We start from the raw sequence: 23033 nt of genomic DNA on the forward strand, positions 1-23033 counted from the left end.
GCCGTATCTAGAGAAGAGCGATTTGACCATCAGACAATACAGAATCCATTTGGCTTGCCAGAGCCCTGTCTAGAAGATGCAGCTATTCTCAGTCCGACCAAGATTACTCCAGTCCCTAAGCCCAGAACATCACAACCTGGGAAGCCTCAGGAGAGCAGGGGGAGCAGTGACAAGCAGCCCAACTCCCCAAGCACAGCTGAGGCCAACGCAGTGCCTCCCCAGAACACTTCCTTCATCCCAAAGGTGCCACCACGAAGAAAAAAGTCAGCTCCTGCAGCTCTTCATCTGCAAGTTCTCCAGAGCAGTGACAACTCACTTCTTCGAGAGTTAATGTTCAACTCCAACAACAACAATCCTGGCTGCTCCCAGCGTCAGGACTCTGATGTCCTTCAGGTTGCCTCCACGTGCTCTGCCCTTTCAGTTCCTACGCTCTCTGCCAGCCAAGAAAATAACACAGTCCCACAGCTGGCACCTAATACAGAATTGATTACTGTAGCAGAAGGCCAGCCTCCACTGCTCTTGGATAGCAGCTCCCTTGCAAAGAACACTAATCTCTTGGACCTGGACACAGATTCTTCTTGCCATCTTTCCAGCCAGGTGCCGTCAGCAGTTTCTGCAGCACACAGTCCAGAAAACTTGAAACTCCCCAGTCACTGGGTGACATTCAGTGATGATGAAGACAATGGTGCGCTGTCAGAAGGGTTCAACAAACTGCTTATCCTAGAACAAAACAAAAACAGCTTGGAGAATACAAATAATAATTTAGAATTGTAAAACTCATCCCCTTGATGTTTCTGTAGAAGTAATAGTAACGATGCAAAATTTTGCATAAAGGTTTTTATTTAAGGAGATACATCATCTGTCCATGCTACATTTCATTTTCATGTTGTTTAAAGACAAAGAAACTGCCCCTGGAGGGAAGTGTACAGAGTATATACAACCTAATGTTATCCAGTTTGTTTGAGAAGTTCTTTATTCTAAGTTATTTCTTTTTATTAATCCACCTGAAGATATTTTATTTCAGTTAGAAATCATATGCAAGAACATGTATGGAAAAAAAAAGTTAATAAAAACATTTTCATTTGACATGTATATATTAACCCATTTCTGTCACCTAAAATAAAGTAGCCTTACCTTGAATAGACTGCTATAGTTATTCTGAACAGATATCCCCAGAGGGAACACACATCAGTGTAACTACAGCAGTAATGCTGGTATTATTCTGCCAGTAAGTTTCCACCATGGAAGCAAGGCTTAGGCATTATCTGCATACAGATAGCTGCAGTCCTGGCAGACCATAATGCTTTTCTTGTTAAATTCATTCCTGCATAGAAAGTAAAATACAAGGTGTGGTTTCTGAGGCTGGGAAGCAAAACTATGAGCAATGTTGCCTAAACAGCAGCGAGAAGTACCTGGTTTTGCTCCAGCTCAGGCCAATGACTGCTTCCCTCCCCCCATATCAGAACAGGTCTCTTTTAAGTGCAGTTCTTTCAATGGCTTAAGAACACGCCTCAGCTATTCTGAAATTATCTGGTAGCCTCGCAAAATATTGCTCTGCCTGTAGGGAGACTAATGGCACCTTTTGTTAGTTTTCTCCCACCTTTCCAAAACCCCATCCTGGTCTTTATTCTCAGCAAGCCTACTCTAAACAACACACATACTTTCCACTAAAACAGCACATGGACAAGGACGGTTCTTTTGGAACAAGCTGGTCTTGGAGCCTAACAACTTCATTCCAGTGCAACTCATGCTGTCAGACCCTGAAGCTAAGCCACAAGACACGCAGCTGGGCATAGCAGAATCATCCTGTAGAGATTCAGGCTCTCTCACAGCCCAGCAGGAGCTCCCTGGTGAGCTTCTAGGGGTAGGATGCAGGCAACTGCATCAAAAGCGAAAGAACTCTAAGAAGCATGCATAAGCCTGCTGTTTAGCTGCGCTGTGCATCTATACAGGGAGTGCCCCTAGGAGGCACTCTCAGCACACAGTGTAAGGCTGTACACAGTAATCTGTTCAGTGTAGGTTCTTGGATGCAAAAGGTTTAAAAGAAAAGAAAATCATGTTCTGTGGTTCAGAACATGATAACCTAGCAAGGGAAGCATCATGGCAGAAACTCCAGGCAGGCACTCCTGTGTACCTGCTCTGCTCCTCCCTGACATTTTCCACCAGTCTTCTGGGTCCATGTTTCAGGTGAGTTTATCTGTCACTTGCTCTGGTAAACTCATGAAGTAGTGCTGCTCAGCTCAGAGGATGCATGATCTTCTTCATGGAGCCATTGCTCATTTATCAGCGAGCCAGCAGTCATGCTTCTCAGAAGCCCCTGATTTCAGTGAGGATATCCATGGTGCTTGGCTGCAACTGTACAGGCTCTCACCTGGCCTGCGCAGTACTGCTGTGCAGCACAGATGCCATTTGTTTGCCATCTTGTCACAGGAACTTGTTGATTTAATAACAAACGATCTTGATTATTTTTTTTTTCCTTCTTCCTACAGGAAGATTTTCTGACTGACTTGTTCTCAGCTGCTTGGAAACCACAATTCAGCAGCCTTCTGACTTCACTAGCCTGCTGCCTCGCTGCCACAAGCACAAGGCTGAACACAAGGCATCCGCTAAGAGGTGAGGCTCCTGCCTTCATCTGTGCACCCTCCTCCTTTGCTCCCTCATTTGCCAGACACTTCAAAACAAAAAAACCCAAAAACCTCAAAAGACAAACACGTGAAACCTTGAGTTGAGCTTCTTGTAGAAGTGTCAGTTTACCTTGGGTTGATGAAGCAGGAAGAAGCAGCTGGTCAGTTCCTCACACAGAGTCTCGGACTCCTCAAAAATACAGCGATTATTTATGGACACGTGTCAGTATAAAACATCAAGAGCAGTAAAAAAGAAAATACATTATATGGCCATATCCACCTGCAAAGATAATTAACAGCTCTAGGACAGCTAATTTAAATGGTAATGAAAGTGAGTGGTAGCAAGAAAGCCCATTAAAGTAGATTTATACAAGTCAAATAAAACCTACTTTATTACTCTCCCTAAGCACAAGTATATGGCCTCTAGCATTCTAACTGATGGCTGCATCTGTGGCAAGCTGCCCATTAAAAGAGTCCCTGCAGCTGACTGGTTGGTGCTGTCAGCAACAGTACATCCCTGTCAGTCACAGCACCTCAGGAGAAGGAAAGAAACAGCCCAGCTGAAACAGCAGCAGCACAGAGGGAGCAATGTGCTGTCTTGAGATGTTATCCTTCCTGCTTGTGCCCAATGCCAAGTGCTTTTCAGAGGCAGGTGTTCATGACCTGTGTTCTAGTTTTAGTGGTCAGGACAAACTAAGCAGGGCCAGACCCACTCTGCATTTGTGAAACCATCACTGCAGGAGGTGAGGATTCTTCCCTCTAATCCTCGCCTAAGCCTGGCCCCCCCACAAGGTGAGCAGAGGGACCCAACATTATAACTGCTCTCTATCTTTTTTTCTATCAAGAGATGTTTTCTTCAGCCTCCTGCTCACACCACACTACACCAGTGCTATTTCCACCAGGCTAGCAATGGCATATATTTCACAACTTTCCTTCAGGAAAAACAGAAAAAAACAATGTATTTAACCAGCAGCCTGCCTGGAAGGCTGTTCGATTTCTCCTTTTAGCCTCATGAACTTTTTAGGCAGGACATCACTGAAAGATAAGAAGAGAACCAAAAAACCTAAAATATTTACTGGAATTTTTACTCTCATAAAATTGTCTAAAACTGACAGTTTAACTGGAGTGAAAATTTCTCCTTTCCTGGCCAGCTACATTGCCCAGCACCACAGAACACAAACCACAGCAAAACCTTCCTTACACCAGCATGAAAACAGCAATCAGAACTTGATTATTACCAGAAATATCACTACTAGATAAATATCATTAATAGAGTGCTGGACAGTCCCAAGAGAAAGACTGACATCCTTATGAATACTCCCTTCCCATCTTACCACTTGTGTCCCACCATGCAGATGAACTACCACCATTCACACCCCTGGCCACATCTGCTGCTGGGTTTCCAGCTGGGACAGGATTAAGGGCACAGTTTGAATCCTATGAATTTATACAAAAAACACTCTCTGGAATTAACGTGGCACTAGGGAAGTGTAAGAACTTAAGTTTCTAATGGGAAGCAGACAAGAATGCCAAATGCCACCCCATTTGCCCTCTGGGTCTAGAGCCAATGTCTGTATATGACTCAAAAAGCCCTTTTGCAAAACCTAGAAGCACAACTGAAAAAATTCCCCAGTCTGGCAAAGCCACAATGACCAGCTGCGACCCCACTTCTATGCCTTCTACCTTAGATGAAGGATAAACATTACATTCTTCCAGCATGAGACCATCTCTAAGAAACAGGTCTTCAATAAATATGAGCATGAACCAGGGCATTCTTTTTACAATCAATCACCTTTAATATATTTTGTGGTGTATTTAGTGCATTTTTAAAAACACATTTTGTAACTCTATTCCCAAAAAAGCACAACTGAAAATGTTAGTTTTAGAAGTTACACATATATATATTTAATAACAAAAAAGAGAAAGTTGTCTTGAGAGTTCCAGTTACAGTAACAAAGCACAGTTGCATTACTGAACAAGATTTACGTGTAACATCAATGATCTGAATCCCTTAAAGCCAAAGAAGTCCATTAAAATCACTACAAGGTTTGTCACACCAAGCAGAGTCAGCTATTAGAAATCATCTACTGGCAATGGGATTGACATACTCTCAACTTCGTGAGTACAAAGTGTTCTAATATATTTACACTTTAAAGTTTAAACCAGAGTTTAAACAGGGTAAACCTCTTCAGAAGTTATGACAATTTTCTTACATTTTCTACCCGAAATACTGCCATCCAGTGTTCTTTCCTATATCTTGATTATGGGGAAAAAAGGCTCTTTTGTGAGTGTAGTGCTGCACGTTCTCTGTACTGTTGCGAGTTGTGAATTTTACCATGCAACTTCAGCAAGAATCAACTTCCAAAACATGTGTTTTTAGTCGCTGTGTTCTCCTGGGCCAGAGAGCTCTGTAATAAAAATAGCTGCCTCAGAACCCAGCAGAACAGCAATGGCCTCTGACACCTGCACCAAGCCCATAAAGGACTGCACCACATCTCTCTGGTAGCTTTTAGAGCTATTATTCTAAGGCTGGTAAGATTAGATCCATATCATACAAGTGATGCTGAGACATCTTCTGCCTGTCGTCAGGCCTTACTTAACAAATTGTGAGCCACAGGAACACAGCCTAATCATATCCTGTTTGTCTTCAGAGAGAGCTGGCAGTGGAAAGGAAGGTAGGAAAGAAATGGCACTTCGACTGCGCTTCTCTTACTATGTTGCAAACTACCTAGGATTTAAGAAAGTGACTGAGTGCTGCCGTTTTTTTTCTAAAAATAATTATTTCTCATCAGTGCTGTTAAGGTATCCTTAACGTGAACAAATTCAAATAAGACAATGCTTTTGTCTTTCTCTGTATCTACACCAATAAATACACTTGAGCACCCTGCGACCCTCTGCATTTCGACTGGGGTCACATAATCACTCTATTTTTACTTCCTGTTTTAATTTTGCCTCGACCTGAGCTCCAAACTCCAAGCATCAGCTTCTTTGTTGGGGTCTGTAGCTGTCTTACCCCATAAAAGCATTTTCAGTGCTCTTCTTAAATCAGCTGAAGATCTTCTAAATGAGTAATGTGAGCTGGGGACACCTATTCAGTACATCCCATGAGTCTTTAAAGAAAAACATCCTGGCCTCCGTTCTGTACCTTCCAAATGACCAAGCACAGAACTGCCCTCAATCTGACTGGATACATGCTGTCTTATAGAAAGTAATCTCATAAATCACTAAGATTAAAAGAGAAATGTACAAGAATGTAAACATTTGTTTTTTTTCTAAATTCTTTTCTTCTCACTTATACAAATGGATTAAATCAACTACAGTTGTTTATGCAAGACAACCTCCAGAAATCAGTAAAGCTTTTATCTGTTTCTCAGACAGAAAACAGATGCTGTCTTTGCTAACAAATCTGGGTAAGTCTATTAAACAAAAAGACAAATTACAAAAATGTCTGTAATTGGGCCACTAACCAAAATGCTACCTTCACACACATGAATTTTCTGAGACTTCTGTCATACTAAACAAGGACAGTAAACCAAAGCTTTAAAGCAACCACATGCTTCTTTCCACCTTTGACATAACAAATAACCATCTCAATTGTTTCTCACACAAACCATGAGACTTAAAGTCCCAGATGCATACGGACATTATGAGACCACTACCTTCAGAGCAACCTTTCTTGGCTAAAAGGAGATGCACTGGGCACCCTCCATACACTAACTATGTTACTCCAGAAGGACATCTCCACCCATTCTCAGTCAGATTGCTGGAGAATCTGCACATGGTTTGCCAACAGATGATGGTTACTCTAAGCCAACACCCATTTTCTTTTTGCCAAGTTTGTATGAGTATGTTTCAGTTTGTATTTGTTTTGAACAGATTTCAGAAATAAGTTAGTGATGTCTCTTAAGTTCAAGACGTACCAAAAATTGTTTTAGCAGTAGATACTATAGACATACATAGTATCTTTGCAGTTTTGTAGATCCTTTAACAACTGTTAGGAGAACTTATAGTGTTACACTAAATAGAAGTAGACAAGGATGGCAAAAACCTCATTCCCCAAGGTCAGTGGCTAAAACATCCTGAATGAACTTCAATGTACGCTGGTACAGGAAAGCCTCTTTCTTCTTTGGCTTACAAATATTGAGATGATTTACATCCACTGGAATAAGTTCTCCAATACCTAACTCTGGGAGAGAGAAAAAAGAAGAAATAATGATCATGGTTTGTAAGATTAGCTAGACTGAAAAGCGCATCCTGCATTAGCAATTGCTCTCTCAAAAGCAATTCCCCATCTTCCCTTTAACTGCTTTGGCCTGGTGATTTTTTAATGTGCTGAAAGCATCAATACCTGCTGTTAATAATCTGATTGGCTAAACACTGCTGCAAAACCCACACTGGTAAACCATTTGGTCCAGAGTTCTACTATTTTTATTAAGAATTCCTATTAGCAGTTTACTAATTTTCTTTCTTATTTTCTAAAGGAGAAGATAGCTGGAATTTGTGGGAGACTCTGAAACGCTATTCAGCCTACCCATACAAAGACAATCAGTTGCTCATTATTATAAAGGAAAGGATTGTTACAATGTAACATCAGCCATGTGCCTAGTCAGCATTTTTTCAGTAAGTATTTTTGGAATTTGGAAAACTCAAAACTAACAGTTGCTATCATAAGCTACAAACACAGCTGCCTCCCATCTCAGCAGGCGGACTGTAGTGAAGTTTAAACAGCCAAAAGTTTAAACAAAGACCCCAAATATAACAGATGTTTTTTCCTAGGTCTTCCTACCACAGAATCCCCATTATCAATGCCTACAGGAATATATATAAAATTAAAGAAAATTAAGTGACTTACTTGCTGACTCCAGAGGTACGACATGCAGTTTCAACATGCTGCCTATATGCGTTGGCAAGGTTTCTGCAAAACTCAGCACTGGAAATTTCTTATCTTTGGCAACAGACAGGAAGTCATCATTCAGCACTTTAAGGGCAGGAGAATCTGTGAAAGGATAATGTAATTTTTGCAGTTTTATTTTGAACAGAAAATTAGAACTTGTATCTGCAAAATTACAATCCTGATAAAATGCTTTGGAAAAATTAAGAACTCCAGTAAAAGGAGTAGGGTTCTGCTTGTAATTTCTTTTTCCATGTAACATTTCTTTCTGCGTGGCATGAAATTTATACAGAAGACAAAAGTCTGAAGTCCAGCACACATTACTACTTTCTAAATGACCTACACTACTCTTCTATAAACTTGTTCTGATTCTCTTTCCCCCTTCCATGTTTGTAATCAAATAGAAAAGTTACTCTTGACAGTTCGACCCACAACACTAAGCATATGAAGGGCAGATGTAGTTTTTATCCAGCTTTTTCTGATAGCATGATTTAAAAAAAAAAAAAAAAAAAAGAGGAAAAAAAGAAGCATCATGAACAGATTAGCAGAGATCTCTACTGTTAAATGGTAGCAAAGTGTAACGCACCCTTGCTGAGTTCTTTAACTTCCACAGAAGGAAAGAGAAGATATCTGGCATTTATGGAATATTCAGCCAGCTGGGAGCCATGGTGAGGTACACTATAAAATATGATTCCTCTCGTGTTGTTTACGATTTTATCCATTTCTGGATTCTTGGAAGCATCCACCAGCATCTTTTTCACTAGAAGACCTGGCAACAGAAACTGAATTAATGCACTGATTTAAACCACTGTGAAAATAATGATGGTGTTACATTAGCCATGAAGCAACTAACAATATTCTTGCCTCATTTGATTAGTCCTTAGCATGTGAATACGTCAGATCAAGTTGGAAGAAACAACTGAGGCATTAAAATAAAATGTTAATTGAACAACATAAATCCAAGTCCATGGACTTTTTAAATTTGCTTTTAGTGTTACTAATGACATTTAATATGTGCCAGATGACGGAGAAAATTCTGCCTCTGAATTTCCACTTGCATGAATTTCAATTCATTGATTTTCTGTTTTTGAATCAACACAGTACAAACAGGAAAAAAAAATCTGTTCAAAATGTGTGTGCTTCTGCAAACAACACATCAGGAAAACAGAGATCTATTTTACATTTTCAGATCTTTGCATGTGTTCTACGTAGACTATTCTGAATAACTGCCTTTCAAACTGAATTTGGTTACAGTCTCATTCTGAAACGTAACAGCAGATAAATAAAAGCATTCTGCCAGACAGGCAATGAGCTCACCGCCCATGCTGTGTGACACCCACACCAGGGGTCTCTCTCCAATCCCAGCAACTCTGAGCTTCTCCAGAAGCTCGTTGCTCCTGTAAGCAATAGATGTCCTGTAATAAATAAACAAGCACAAGCACAAAGGAACATGGTAAGCTGAATACCAGTCTTAAAGGGAATCAACTTTCAGCGCTGGAGTTTTATGAAAGTGAATTCAGTAAATAAAACATTGATTACTTAATTGTTGTTGCTACACTGAAAACTAAAGACGTCAAGAACTTTTTAAGGTCAGCTTCACAAGGACAATAGCAATTGAAATGAGTTCAGCTTCTTGGTCTTGCTAAAAATTGCTATTTTAATTTCACTTATCGGTTACTGCCTTTAGTTTTAGTTCTACAAATCGTATCTTTTAAACAAAACCATTTTCACATTTTTACAAAATTATATTTTCATTTTACAAAAGCACCATTAATGCATAATAAACTTTATGCCCTGAAACAAGAACATATGTCAATATCTGACAAAAATGTACTTTGCTAAACGGTGCTCAAGTTGTGAAGGAAAGTTGTTCAGGAAATGAATAAGTGCAAAATCAACCAACACATTAAAAAAAAAAATTAAATCACGAATTACATCAGTTATACTTTTCCAAATAGCTATTTCCAAACACTTTGTACTAAAATAGTATAAAAACATCATAATTTCAATTTGAAGAATGAAGAGGTCAAGCTCTGGAAAGGATAGGCTACATGTTAAAGGCTGTAAATGAATCTGCGGTAGAATCAAACCAAAACTGATCCCAATTCCAAGACTAAGCTTGAAAGAGTGAAATCATTACTCCTTGTGGCACAATAGGAATCACAGAAGACTCTCTGATAATGAAACCTCAGGATACTGGGGCAACCACTGTGCAAAGTCTAATTCACTTCATATCTGCTGGGTCTAAGCATTATCACTAGAAACAGCTTTCAGCTAATACATATGAAAAGGATACTCAAACCTGTCTTTTCATCTGAGCAACATGCTTTAAGATTGCTGAGGGACTTAACTCACTTCTGAAGCACTAGATGAGCCTATACACTTACAGCAGTGATAAGGATGTGAGTGTCCAGCTACGCTTCTGTTGCTGCTAGTTAAAATATCTTCAAATGTCTTTCGCTTCTGATAAAGCACATCAAGCTATAAAATAATCAAATACTCTATACGTGGGTGAGCATATACTGCAGGTAATGCAGTTTTCCATTCTGTGATGAAAGATATGTTATCTTAAAATAAATACATATATATTTATTTCTTTTTTGAATTTTCTTTCTTTATACATACTCCAGATGGATCTGGGGTAAAAAGGTCTCTAGTAGAGGTACCTATCTACACATTTGTTACTGTCACTGTTCTGACTAACTTCGAATAGAGATACTATCAGACACATCTTATCTTGCCCCAATTGCATGCTTTCTTTGATGCAATAATTGCATCATTTCTTTGTATGTCCACATGGAGGAAAAATGAGCAAGTGCCAAGCTCTCAATCTTTTATACAAATGTTGTTATTTTCTCCCCTACACAAAACATAATTAATTTTCAGATTCTTAACCTGTCAGCAGTCACGCACATGCCTTCATGGAAGTATACAAGTTGAATCTAGTTACAGGCCTACGTATTTGTATAACGAACTGAAGGACTTGGATTACAGTCAGATTCAAAGAGCACTGAAATCAATTACTGAGTCTAAAATCCATTCAAACCAAATTATAGGTTCAATTTGTTTTTATGTTTTAGAAACAACATTTTTGAGGAGGTGTCTTCCTCTGATCTAGCTGGCTCAGGCTCACTAAAGCACTGCTCCCCTGACAAGGGCAGTGGTTTTATTACATTATTTGACCAAAAAACAGTGTGAGCTGGAGACAATTTATTAATTCTTAATTTCTGTCTAAAACCTCTTCACTTGACAGCTTCATAATGTATTATGAAAATCTAAATCTTAAAAAAGTTTCTGTGGCTCATCTAGCAGAGACAAATGGCAATCTCTTTGCAGAGATTAACACTTCTGAATAAAACTATAAGCTTTGTTTTCCCGTGAATATCAAGTCATAATACAGCAAGTCTTTTGTTGTACTTACAAAGTACTGTTGGGCCATTTTAAGCTTAATAAATACTCCCCTAAAGAAGCAAAACTGTTATATCAAAATCAATAGACCACTTCAGTGCCCGAAGACACTGAAGACAATGAAGACACATGAAGCAGTCTATAAGAAATAAAGAATTTGAGTTAACCCATAGGGATATAAAGCTTGAGTAAACCATGACTTTAGCCAAGATTTTTCTAAATTTTATTTCCAAATACAACAACAAAAGTTAACTTCACTGTTTCACTGTAGGTGATTCAAATAATTAGCTGTACAGCTCATCCTCCTGTTCCCCCCTCCAAACTGCAGACATGCATTTGTTACCTGTGAGGCTCAACAGGACACTTTGCTTTCCAGTCACTCAAACGGGTGTCATATTCCACAGATATGATTCTAAGGGCAGGACAATCTGAAGCCAGCCATGTCTAAATAAAGAAAACCAACAAAAAAAGCTTATTGCTGAAGTACTTGAAAAACTCTTGCAAACACTTTAGCAACAATGAAGCAAAGCTGTTATTATGAATATAGTATCAAGTACAATTTCTGTTCTTCATGAATCCTCGAATACATCTTACACCCGCACTGTTATTTTTTTTTATTAAATACTGTCAAAATCTTGACAACTTCCCAATCAAAACGAAGGCAAAGGCTGGAGTAGATTACTAATGAGTGCATTCCTGGCTCCCTCTCCTGGGCGGAACAACAATTACAAACATGGCCAATGGGACTGATGAGTTTAAGTCTTGCAGATATACTTTAGTGGTTACACCAGTGTGAGTTGCTTGAAGCAGTCATTACTTATTTACCAGTAATTTTTATAAGGCAGACTGGAAAAAGTATTCAGGTACTCAGACATTCATATAAGAAATTAAAAATGTGATTTCACGTTTTCACAGAGTTATCTTTTTCTAAGCAACAGAATTTCATTTAAAAGAATGAAAGCATGAGGACAGCATACATTGCCTCCTCTTTCACTACCAGAAGAATGACACCGAGTGCATTAACTTTAGCAGAGATTTTTCTTTGCAAGCATAACCTGTTGAAAATTTCATTTTGCTAACAAAAAGCATGTGAAGAACACAAAATATGCTACTCCTAAAACAGATTAGAAGTCATCCAATGCTCTAGACAGCTCTCATTAACAAAAAACCAGCAATTGTTCAAGAAAACGGTACCGTCTTTTTACCTTTGGCCAGCACTGGCTGTATTCTTGCACTTCTGGAGCCTTTTTATCCACAGGTTGGTCAATGTCTTGCTGTCTCCAGGTTTTAAACGCTGCTCCCATAAGACCATGAACAAAAAGGATGTCTGCTCTGATGGGCTGACTGACATAGAAAGGAATTTGTAAAAGACAGATGACAGATATTCTTTTAGCAAATTAAACTTAGACAGAACTCTTAACCTAGGTGATATCAAAACACTATTTCACTGTACAAGGTTTCTTGTACTATGGACAACATGCCATGACGATGCATGATATTTCACAAAGATACTCAGATCAAGACAAAAAACACAGATTCGCCCATAAGAGAGATCTAGACAGAAGTATGTAAAGTACCAAACTCTTCCATGTCTCGTATTCTTCCATAGTGAAAAACAATATTCTTTTCCCCTACTATTAATGCAGCTTAGTGAGACCTTCACTGTCTGATTCCTCCATCTCCACTAACACAAATGACCCCAAGAATCGTTGCTGCTAAGTGACATACCATGTTGGAGACTGCTTCAGACCCAGATAAACATTCTCCAAAAAGAAAAAAAGAAGCCTCAGCTTCTTTTAATGCAGCTGAGGCCAAAGGGCTGCTATCAGCAGAATAACTGCTAGGCATCATATCCCAAGACACACCAGTACAAAGGCTGCAAAACCATAATTCATCTAATGGTTTGCATCTAGATTTTCCAAGCAATACAGGAACACTTTTCATTGCTATGGGCAACTCCGAGCACTCCTGCTGTTCTCACATTAGAGGATGTACATTCAGTCCAGTCAACCCATCAAGAAGGAGAGGAGCAGATAACAAAAGTAAAGCTGCACTCTGAATCCACTCTTCTGAATCTTTGTAACTGAACATTATAGCAAATAAATTACAGCATGTACAGTTTCTTCTTCTGCATTACCTGCTACGGTATTGTGGATGTAAGACATAAACACCATCTGGATACTTTTCTTGCACTGTGTCCCTGTCTAGGTTAGCCAAAGCTCTGGACGCATGGGAAGACTGAATGACATACGGGGATTTCATTACTTCAGCAAGTACAGAAACCCAACCTACATTGAAAAAATAAGTGCAGGTTAACTAATGAGAAACATCATCCCAACAAGAAAATTCACAAACATCATCCTTCACAGCAGTAATTGTGAAAATAGGCATTAGAATGTAAGAATGGCAGTATCAAAACAAATTACTTCAACCCACCTCTCTTTACTGCAGGAAAGCCACTGAAAGCCAGTGGAAATGGCAAAATTAAAAAATCCAGATTGGTGAGGAGAGAATGTATTTTACTGCTATTCAGATTATAATCTGAAGCAGAACCCCTTCCCAGAAGGAAAACAAACTGTATCAGCAGGTCAGAGCAGCAGTCAGACAGAGAACACATCCTGATTCTCTTTCTGCAGCCAAGATGCTGCGGTGATAAGGAATGTTGCAGAGAGAAAATGAAACTCAAAGCACAGGAAAGAAAAGGAACAGCACACAGGAATAACGGCAGGCAAAAAAATTGATGCTCTTCAGTTGCTCTGAAGAACAACTTCTAATTTTAAATTCCAGAGTGCAAAAACATTTATGTAATTAAAATTCTCCTGCTATTCCAGAACAAAACAAAAACCAAAAAAATTCTGTTCACACTTGAGAAACATAAAAAAATAGCTGACAGAACACATTCCTCAATGAAGTTTTCAGTTGTAGTTACCTCAAGAAAAAAAAACACTTTACAGACTCATACCTAAAAATGAAACTTACTGTTTCTTAGACATGGATGAGGCTGCTCACAAAGTACTGAGACATGCAAAGGAATACACACACACACACAAGGAGCATTTAAATACTTTTAGAGAAAACTGAGTCAGAATGATTGTAAGGAATCTGTGATGAATGAGGAAAAAATCTTTAAAATCTAAGCAGGTAAGAAACAACTGAATATTCAGAACATGCATACATACAAGAACAAATGGGAAAAGTGCGAAAATTTGACCAAAAAAAGTTGTGAAGAAAAATTTCTCAAATTAAACAGTTGCAGACCGGACTGAAGTGCTGTTAAAGATCTTGTAGAAATCTTCCTCAGCAAAAGCTGGCTGGGTAAGGGTTGGCCTGCAGACTGGAGCAGCTGTGAGGATCTGATGCAGAAGCAGCATGAACAGCAGGATGCAAGGGCATCCACGGGCACCAGAAGTTGTGAGTTCATCTCTGCCTCCTGCCACTGTTATTTGTTCTTAGTTACTAGCTTGACACAAAGCAAGGGAGAGTGGGAAGGCATGTTTTATTTTATTCCAAAACATAAAGACTAAAAGCTGATCTGTTCCTTTATGAGACTAAAACACATTACATTGGAAAAAAAAGATCAGTGATGTAGATGATCTGTGAGAGTAGGAAATTCAGATTTCTGTCAGTAATTTGAACTGAACATCAGAAGTCCTAATTTTCACCATCCTTCAAAGACGTACAGTGTCTCTAGTTCTGACACATATCAGCTAGACAACACGCACAAGTTTTTAAACCAAAGCTGTCTAAACAATTTATGTTTTATTTAACAAAAAAAAAAAAAAAGGCACAAACCAGCAAAAAAAAAAACAAGACAAAAACCTATATACACGCATACAAAACATACATATAAAAACCAGACCACTATCAGAGTCCCTTACATTTTACAATAGCACTGAATCCAGTGAAAAATTCAGAATATAGAACTGGCAGTCTGGCATTCAGGCTGCTTGCACTTGCTTTCCTTTTCCTTTTACCTGCACGTACTATGGATGAATGAAGACGTTCATCCAAAGCCATATTTCCAATAATACGAATTATGTTTCTCTGTATTTTTGCAGAATCTTTACGTAGCTGGTATATCCTCTGCAGCAGCTGAAGGCCACCTTGAGCTTCAATTTTATCACAGTGAGATGAAACCTAGCATCATACAGTAAATACAATGACAGTAAGTAGATGTTCTGCAAAAGCTTCTTTGTGATGCTGTTAACACAAAAAGTAGCTTTATGAGCTGATACGATATGGCCCTTATTACATAAAGAGTTCTTATTCATTTAGTATTTATTATTCCCTAGTCCAAGATGGAGTAAATATTTTGATGTGTTGAATGCATGATATCTATGGATTGACAACCTGAAAGATGCTGAAAATCATTACTGTACTCTCCTTCACATCAGAGGAAAATGAGATTGATATCCATGTGGCATGACCAAATTACAAGTGACGTTCAAGAGTCTAAACAGGACAACTGCCTGCACTTGTGAAAATGCTGCCAATTGAAGTCTCTTACTGTCTACCACCTAAAGTGAAATTGTTAGAATACCTCCTCTTTGAAATATACAGGCATTTTTACTCTTCTAATAGCAATGCTATCGTTACTGATCTAAAGGGCTACAACAGATTCTAGTTCAAGCAGATGAACCCAGACTGATCAGTAGTAGTGTCAACCACCAATACTGACCAAATGCTTGTGACTTGGACATGTCTACAGTGCTTAAAAATGTATTGTGGTCATGAAACTGCTACGTCCTCAGGTACGAAGCTTTTAAGAAAGACAGAGGCATTCTGTATAAGTACAGTCACAACTTGATTGAATGGAAAATCTAGAATATAGAATAGACTACATCAGATTTTCTATGCATATGGAAGTTGTGAAAGGAATATTAGCAAACCACACTTTATCCATCCCTACTGCAAATAACAATTTAGTATTCTCAATTCTATCTTTTAATGTTCAAGACTTCTGAGAAATTAAGGAACTTTCACAGGCTAATTAGTAATAATAATAGAACTTAGAGGCTGTATGGTAACTGTTGAGACACAGCCTGAACCACTGATTGAGCACCTGGAGAAAGGACCCCCTCAGCCCTAGGAGCACAGATGAAGGCAATTCAGCTGTGTGAAGGGGTGGAGCCTGGCTGCACCCCTCTTAGACCTCATTTAAGGGCTGACTGTCCTTATGGAAGGATCTCTGGTTGTGAATCCCTTCCTTGTAGTGCCCAGATCTTCAGAAACAGGTGAGTAGTTTTTCTTTTCCTTTGTAACACCTTTCCATTGTGCTACCCTTTGTCACTGCACTTTCTGTATCACCATTCCACCTGTTTAGCTTTCTGATTGTTACAGAGGCACTTGACATCAGAAAAATTAGTTTGTTATACTTCCTTATGATTCACATCAGTCTCAGTTCTCTGAAAGCTCTTACAAAAGGGATAGCAGTTAGGAGACAAGAAAATGGCAACTCAGTCCCAATATATGACAACCTTAGAAAAGAATATTTATAAATGTCATTTTTCAGTTGTAGTTTAAAAAAGACAGTTACCTTAGAATGTTGCACTAAAGCTTGCAAGCAAAAGAGTTCTACTGTCTCTGAAGGAACTTTACCCAATGTCTCACAATATGGAAGTCCGTTTCCCCCAAAACACCATAAGCCTCCCTGAAAGGAGAAATAGTAAAAATGATACCATGTTCCAAATGGCTACATAAAATAAGCATTTCTAAACTAGAATGCTATGTGTGTAATGATCTACAGAAATCTCATTAGAGTGCTCAGCATGTATGTATTTAAGTGTATAAATTATATAGCAGCACACTATAAAGTGGTCTACTATTTTTAACTGAAAGTATTAAATGAATTTTCAGACAGAAGCTTCCATAGTCTATTAACTTCAAAACACACAATAAAGGGGAAAAAATGCAGGGTTCTTATGTTAATTAATGTAATCTCTTAAAACTGTTTGCTTGAGAATAAGGAAGCAAGAATCAGACTTAATCTAGACTTCCAGAGTTGCTAAAAAAATGGGGAGAGGAGAAAATAAGGTATTCAAAATTTAGCATAGTGCCAAGAGGCCAGTCTGTCTCAATCATACACCATACAGCAGGAAGACCAGCAAAGCTTTAGGAAGGAATAATTTTCTAGGACAGTGCAATTAGTCAAAATGTTTCCAGGAGTGCTCTTTCTGTAGCAAAACCTCTTGTTGTGTAAACAATGGAATCCCCATGTGAAAATATTACATGTACTTGTGTCCTAGGGAATAAAGAGTTATTGTACTCTGAAATCTCTAAATAAACCTTGCTAAGCAACATTATGACAGTACTCTTTTTCATTATAACTTTCAAAAGTAAGAGTCACTGATTACAGAAGTCAGCTTTACTCAGGTTTTGGCAATAGTGACATGTTACAGGAATGTATTTCCACATAATACAACTGTTCATGACCATAGGCTGCAATTAGTTTCTTAATAAGATGTCAAGAAGGTCTAGTAATCTCAGCAGATGAAATGTGGAAAGTCTCTTTATGAAGACTGTGAGAGAAAAGAAATGTCATCACTTACAAGCCTTCCCACAAAGCAGATATCTCTTGCTAGACCAACTAGTACAGTTAGGAAAGATAAGGAAGCTTTCAAGCATGTGGACCATATGTAGAAGAGCTTATACTAAGTTGTAATGTAACAAAGACTCTGCATTTTTTTTTACTTCATAAAGCTGAAAAATATGGAAATAGGTTTGTGTCTCTGAGCTCTGAATAAAGAAACCAAATAGTTCTAGTCTGTAAGTGGGAACTCACCCTCTGTGCAGCAAGAGTCTGACTACTTTCACGTAAAGCAAGAGATGTGAAGTACTGGACACATGGATCAAGGCCAGTCTGAGGTAAAGAAACTAAGAGCAAGCGAAGCTCATCTTCTATGAGATAATCCTGTGAGAAGTAAACACAAACAGTTTTTAATTCTACTTTTTTAAATTCTGAAACAAAACACAATATGGAAGAAAATAAAGATCTTAAATAATTGAAGAAGCTATATTAGTAAGGCCTAAACTTTAGTGCTCTGCAATTTGGGTGTTGTAGATGTTCCTTTTAAAAACTCTGGAGATGATTAATACTAAAACCAGCCACCTGAGTGATGAAAAATAAGCTTTAAGCTTTGTGCCTCAGTGGCTTTTTCCTAATATGCCTGGAAGGGCGAAAGAAAGAGTAGGTTCCTCTTAACACAAGATGCCTGAAAGTTCACCTTTCACTACACAGCAATACTGATGGTGCTGCATTAAAATGAATGTATGAATTACTAGTCAGAACGATAAACAACACTACTCCCATCTTCAAAATATTCACACAGATGTCAATTTAGTAATCTGTGATAAGAGACAGGAAAACAGATACAATGTCTCTGTTTCGTTTGCTCACAGTCACAGAACTTAGTTATTCTGATTTTTGCTACAGAGATCATCTTATATCATAAAAAGAATCCTAAAACAGAATGTCACTACCAAACTAAAGCTGGTTTTCAGAGTTGTGTTGGCTAAGATGTACAGGTATTCTGTGACAGGAACTTCTACCAGCATTTATTCTAGTAATGTTACAGAAGACCATCTTATGCTTTGTGTGCCATTCCATGTATTAAAAAAGCAGATCTAAAGACAGCATTACTCAATCACATTGTTTATATGTACTTAGTAATTAACACAAAATCAAAGCAAGATGAAATATAACTGATTAGGATTTGTTGTAACCCAAAAGCTGGAAGTAAAGAGATGGACCCACAGAACAATTAGATATTAAGAAAACACAAAATCAGGTAGAAATTACTGCATGCATAAAGGATGGGGGAGAGTCACATCTCCAAATCAGAAACTCTGAAGCTGCTTAGAAATTTAAGATAGGTAACTCAAACTCTTCTAGATGTTAAGTATTTGTTTATCTGATTACTATGAGTATCAAGGTGCAAAGTATTTTTGCAGCTAAGAATCACACTCCGTGAATTTTCTGTTGGAATATTTTTCAATTAAATCTAACAAGTATTGTGATAAGCTAACTGAAGCTTAGTTCATAGTAATAACTGTAAAGTTCATCTCCAAACATTTTCTGTGATTTCTAAGTTAAAGAAGTAGGTTAAAATGTCTAAAAAGAGACAGAAGAATTTCTTGTGAAAGTCAGCAGGTTCTCCAAAAAATTGGAGGAATTTTTACAAGCAGAAAGTTTGCCTCATATCTGTGGTTGGGAGTCATATAGTATACTCAAAATGGTTTCCACATTTGACATAATGAAGATTAAAGCTGTGTGCCAGGGCATTACTTACAGTACCTCGCTAGCAGCAAAAATACAAAGTCCCCCAGGAGAGCTCTCTAAATGTAGAATTCTGTCAACGTCATCAAGGCAATCTACAATCACTTAAATATGAGTGTATTGCCTCTTAGGCACTGACAGCAGTGTATGCATCACACTGTGACTTGTACAAATTACATTGTGTCATTTGGACATACAGTCAAAGAACAATATTCAAACTCCTATCTTAAGCTCTTTGCATCACATAATTCACTAATACAGACATGCTCCAGAGGTGCGTTACAGTTGATGTTTTGGTTTCCATTTTAGTACTCATTTCTTACTTTTGAAGAATTCTATTTTAGTATGGTCATTAACAATGGAAGTAGTAAAGACAAGTAAGCAAAAATCAGCTGGTATCTTCTTTCCATTTACTTACATTTTTCATTTTTGGCAGTGATGGTGGAGGCAGGAAAAAGCGAAGGTCGATATCTTTGGATCGAGCCAAACCTATAGCGGTCCTTTGATCACAGGCTTGGGCAACAGTACCATACTGATAATCTGTAGTACAAGAACTCCAGCATTAAGGTTAAAACTGATTGTAAATATTTCATTTGGCTTTAAATTTAACTTCTGATCTGGTTTTTGAGTTGAAAAGAATAACCTCTGCAATCTCCTTAACGAGCTCTGACTCTGTAGTCATAAATTCCAAAAGGTAAAAATAGCAGTTGTTAGACAAGCACTATGCTGAAACAAAATAGACCTGTGCACTAATTGTTGACTACAAATCAGTTAAAGATTCTCATGTGAGTTGAACAAATGCAAAAGTTCAGTATTGCTACTGTGAAAAGAATGCAATAACTATAAATTCAAGCCTAAACCTTGTCTTTTTTTTCCCTGCATACAATATTAACCCAAGTTTTAAACTTAGATGCTGCATAGGGCATGAACTTTAAATGATACAAAAAGCTTTGTTTCTATAAAGTTTTTAAAGTAAAAAAAATAAAATAAAATGAGGTAACCCTAGACAATGCAAGACAGCATCACAGTACAAGTAGCCTTTCCTTACTGAAGCACTTACTGTCCTTGTGAGACAGACTTTAAGTCACCATACTGAAGGGTAAACAGATTTAAATAATACCTAATTTCCAAAACCTATCTATTTTGCAGCTGGGGAAACTGAAAGGCACATACTGAAATTAGTGGCAAACTGAAGGAAAAGACAATATTGAAGTGGATCAACAACTCACTATAAAAGTGTTTTTATCCTCATTACTGTTATACACCTCTTGAACAAAAATGACAGGCCACTTAAGAGACTTCACAATCACAGACCAGACATCATTTTTCCTTGGTGCAGATCACTTGCAGCCACAAACTGATGTCACTGAAGCATGCTTTGCATGAGTAGGACACATTATCATAAGTATTGTATGCTGAACAATTTGGTCCTAGCTGTGAAAAGGTAGCACATACTTCCAGTCCAGATCTTTGCTGGAATGAGTTCTGGAATACCAGACTAAAAAAAGCCCATTTTCTTCATGAGGTAGTTGGCAAGAATTATTACTGCTTGTAAAACATCCAAATATACTACAGCAATTGTATTACAGAGAAAAGGATATAAGAAAGAGTAATTAAATTCCCACGTACTGACCATCTTATGCACCGAATGATACAGGAGGTCTCCAGGGAAAGAAGCCTGAGAAAATCTGCTGGCAGTCTTCCCATGTGAATGTAAGATGGCCATACTGAATTATTACACACAGCTTCAGTTTAGGTACATCTGCCTTTCAAATGTTTTCAAATACAACTTTTTGATGTAAACAATTTGAGATAATTAGAGTTTGAAGGAGGTAGTCTGAAGCAACATACATTCCACTGTGTGGAACTGCACAAAATGTCAACTGACTCTACTACCAGAATAATCAAAGTGGATTACAGTGCTACCTAGTTTATACAGACTAGTGAGGGAGTGGAGGAAAGAGTGTGTATGTATATTCTTTACTTGGGAGTTCAAGGATATTTGCTGCTTTAAGAACAGAGAGGACTCAAGAACCTTAAGTTCTATACCATGCTTTATAGTATGATTTACAAGATACTGAAGTAGATAAGTAGTGGAAATGCAGGTCATGGCCTGAAACAGTGATTGAGCACCTGGTGGGAAGGCAGGGCCAACCCAGGGGAGCTCAGGTGCATGCAATGCCCTGAAGGGGTGGAGTCAGGATTCAGCCCTTCCCAGATCTCATTTAAGAGCTGGCAGTGGAGGCTGGGACATATCTTGCTGGAGATCTCTGCCTACCTGAGGCCTTCCAAAGGTAAGCAGCTCTTTTCCTTCATTTCTGCAGCTGCTATGTTTGGGCTTATTCTCATTTGCTGCAGCCAAAGACTTTGCCACCCTGCTATTATCACAATATTTTCCATCCCATTATAGCATTGTAATAAGGAAGGGGGAAAAGAACATTAAAAAAAGAAACAGATCTCCCTATTTACTGATAAGTGTATGACATGTAATGTAATAATAATGTAACTGATGATACCATAGCATTAAATCAAAGTAGTTCTTTTTCTGTGGAATACATCTGTGAAAAGTTTTAAAAAAAAATAAAATAAAATAAAAAAATCCTTAGGATGTTTCAGTATTAAGGTAACAGTAACAACTAGGACAGAAAATGGCTTATAAACAATGCTTGTATGTGTAAGTCCTCTACTTCTAGTTTGTCACCACTGCCTTGCTGTGATTACCTATCATTTCCTAACCAATTTTTTTTAACTGAAACATAGCCTTAAACCCCTTTCTGGCAGAGACTTACAACAATTACTACCAGAACCAGTGACATTCTTAACAGTTCCAAAAGGCCAAGGAACTAATGAACCTGAACTGCTCTCCAGCACCAAGCAGCATCATTCTAAATGGTAGTCCTGATAATGTAGTGGGGAAGCAGAGAGAGGTCCACACTGCAGTTATGTGCTTTGTATGAGTGTATGGTAACTGTTGAGTCATGACCTGAACCACTGATTGAGCACCTGGGGAAAGGACCTGAGCACAGGTGAAGGCCTGAAGATTCATTTAAGGGTTGACTGCCACTGTGGAATGATCTATTTCTGGAGATTCCTCCCTTGTGAGGTTTTCCTTGCGAGCCTAGATCTTTGGAGATGGGTAAGCACCTTTTTTCTTCCTTTGTAACACCATTCCATTCATGCTAGTTCCTTTGCTATTTTATTTCTGTATTGCCCCTCCACCGTATTGATCTTCCTGATCGTAACAATGAGGAAGAGTATTAGGAACAAAAAATTGCTTGCAATGTAAAGAAAAACTGATTCTGGACCAAATTACACCTCTTTCAGCTACTAGCAATTTTTCCAGGGCAGCAGCAGCTTTGCAGCAGATAATGGAGACATGGTTGCATTTTTGTAGATGAATTGAGCTACACCAGCATACATTACCATGCCAGTGAGTGTTCTTTGCCAGCTCTTGCACAGCCTGCAGTCGGACCTCTTTGTCTTCTGACTGAGTCCTTTTTAAGAGGAGCCATAAGGCACATTCATGATCTTCTCCATCAAATGTACTAAAGTGTTCTTTAGCAAAAAACAAATAAAAACCCAAGTTATTCCTAATGAGCATTTTAACAGGCACACTTTCATTTCACTGAATTAAAAAGAAATAATCTGTTCCTTTTAATACTTCAGTAAAGTATTTCTATGAATTATCAACAACTAATTGGTGCAATAAAATAGGACAGAATGATACCCACAACCTCCCTGGGCAGCCTGTGCCCATGCCTCACAGAATCATGGAATTGTAGGGATTAGAAGAAACCTTGGTTTCTCAACTGGTCCAACTCCCTGCTCAAGCAGG

At 38.3% G+C, this 23033-nt stretch overlaps 2 protein-coding genes across 8 annotated transcripts in view; one reads left to right on the top strand and one right to left on the bottom strand.

Moving 5' to 3' along the window:
• The window catches only part of SYNJ2 (synaptojanin 2), a 66089-nt gene extending 64961 nt beyond the window's left edge, over positions 1 to 1128 (top strand). For all 4 annotated transcript variants that reach the window (XM_031611584.2, XM_090135668.1, XM_090135669.1 and 1 more), the window contains one exon: positions 1 to 1128. In XM_031611584.2, coding sequence (XP_031467444.2) covers positions 1 to 774 — 774 coding nt within the window. In that variant the 3' untranslated portion in view covers positions 775 to 1128.
• Positions 643 to 23033, bottom strand: part of SERAC1 (serine active site containing 1) — a 26902-nt gene continuing 4511 nt past the window's right edge. For 2 of the 4 annotated variants that reach the window (XM_031611598.2, XM_090135671.1), the window contains 12 exons: positions 22622 to 22753; positions 19617 to 19738; positions 17705 to 17833; positions 16460 to 16573; positions 14898 to 15060; positions 13061 to 13211; positions 12129 to 12267; positions 11267 to 11367; positions 8833 to 8930; positions 8102 to 8284; positions 7477 to 7620; positions 2924 to 6810 (listed from right to left, as the gene is read on the bottom strand). In XM_031611598.2, coding sequence (XP_031467458.2) covers positions 6674 to 6810; positions 7477 to 7620; positions 8102 to 8284; positions 8833 to 8930; positions 11267 to 11367; positions 12129 to 12267; positions 13061 to 13211; positions 14898 to 15060; positions 16460 to 16573; positions 17705 to 17833; positions 19617 to 19738; positions 22622 to 22753 — 1613 coding nt within the window. In that variant the 3' untranslated portion in view covers positions 2924 to 6673. The other 2 variants (XR_016464327.1, XR_016464328.1) reach the window with 2 other exon arrangements.

Source organism: Phasianus colchicus, chromosome 2 (assembly GCF_987193195.1).
Source record: "Phasianus colchicus chromosome 2, bPhaCol1.hap1.1, whole genome shotgun sequence".
Taxonomy (NCBI): Eukaryota; Metazoa; Chordata; class Aves; order Galliformes; family Phasianidae; genus Phasianus; species Phasianus colchicus.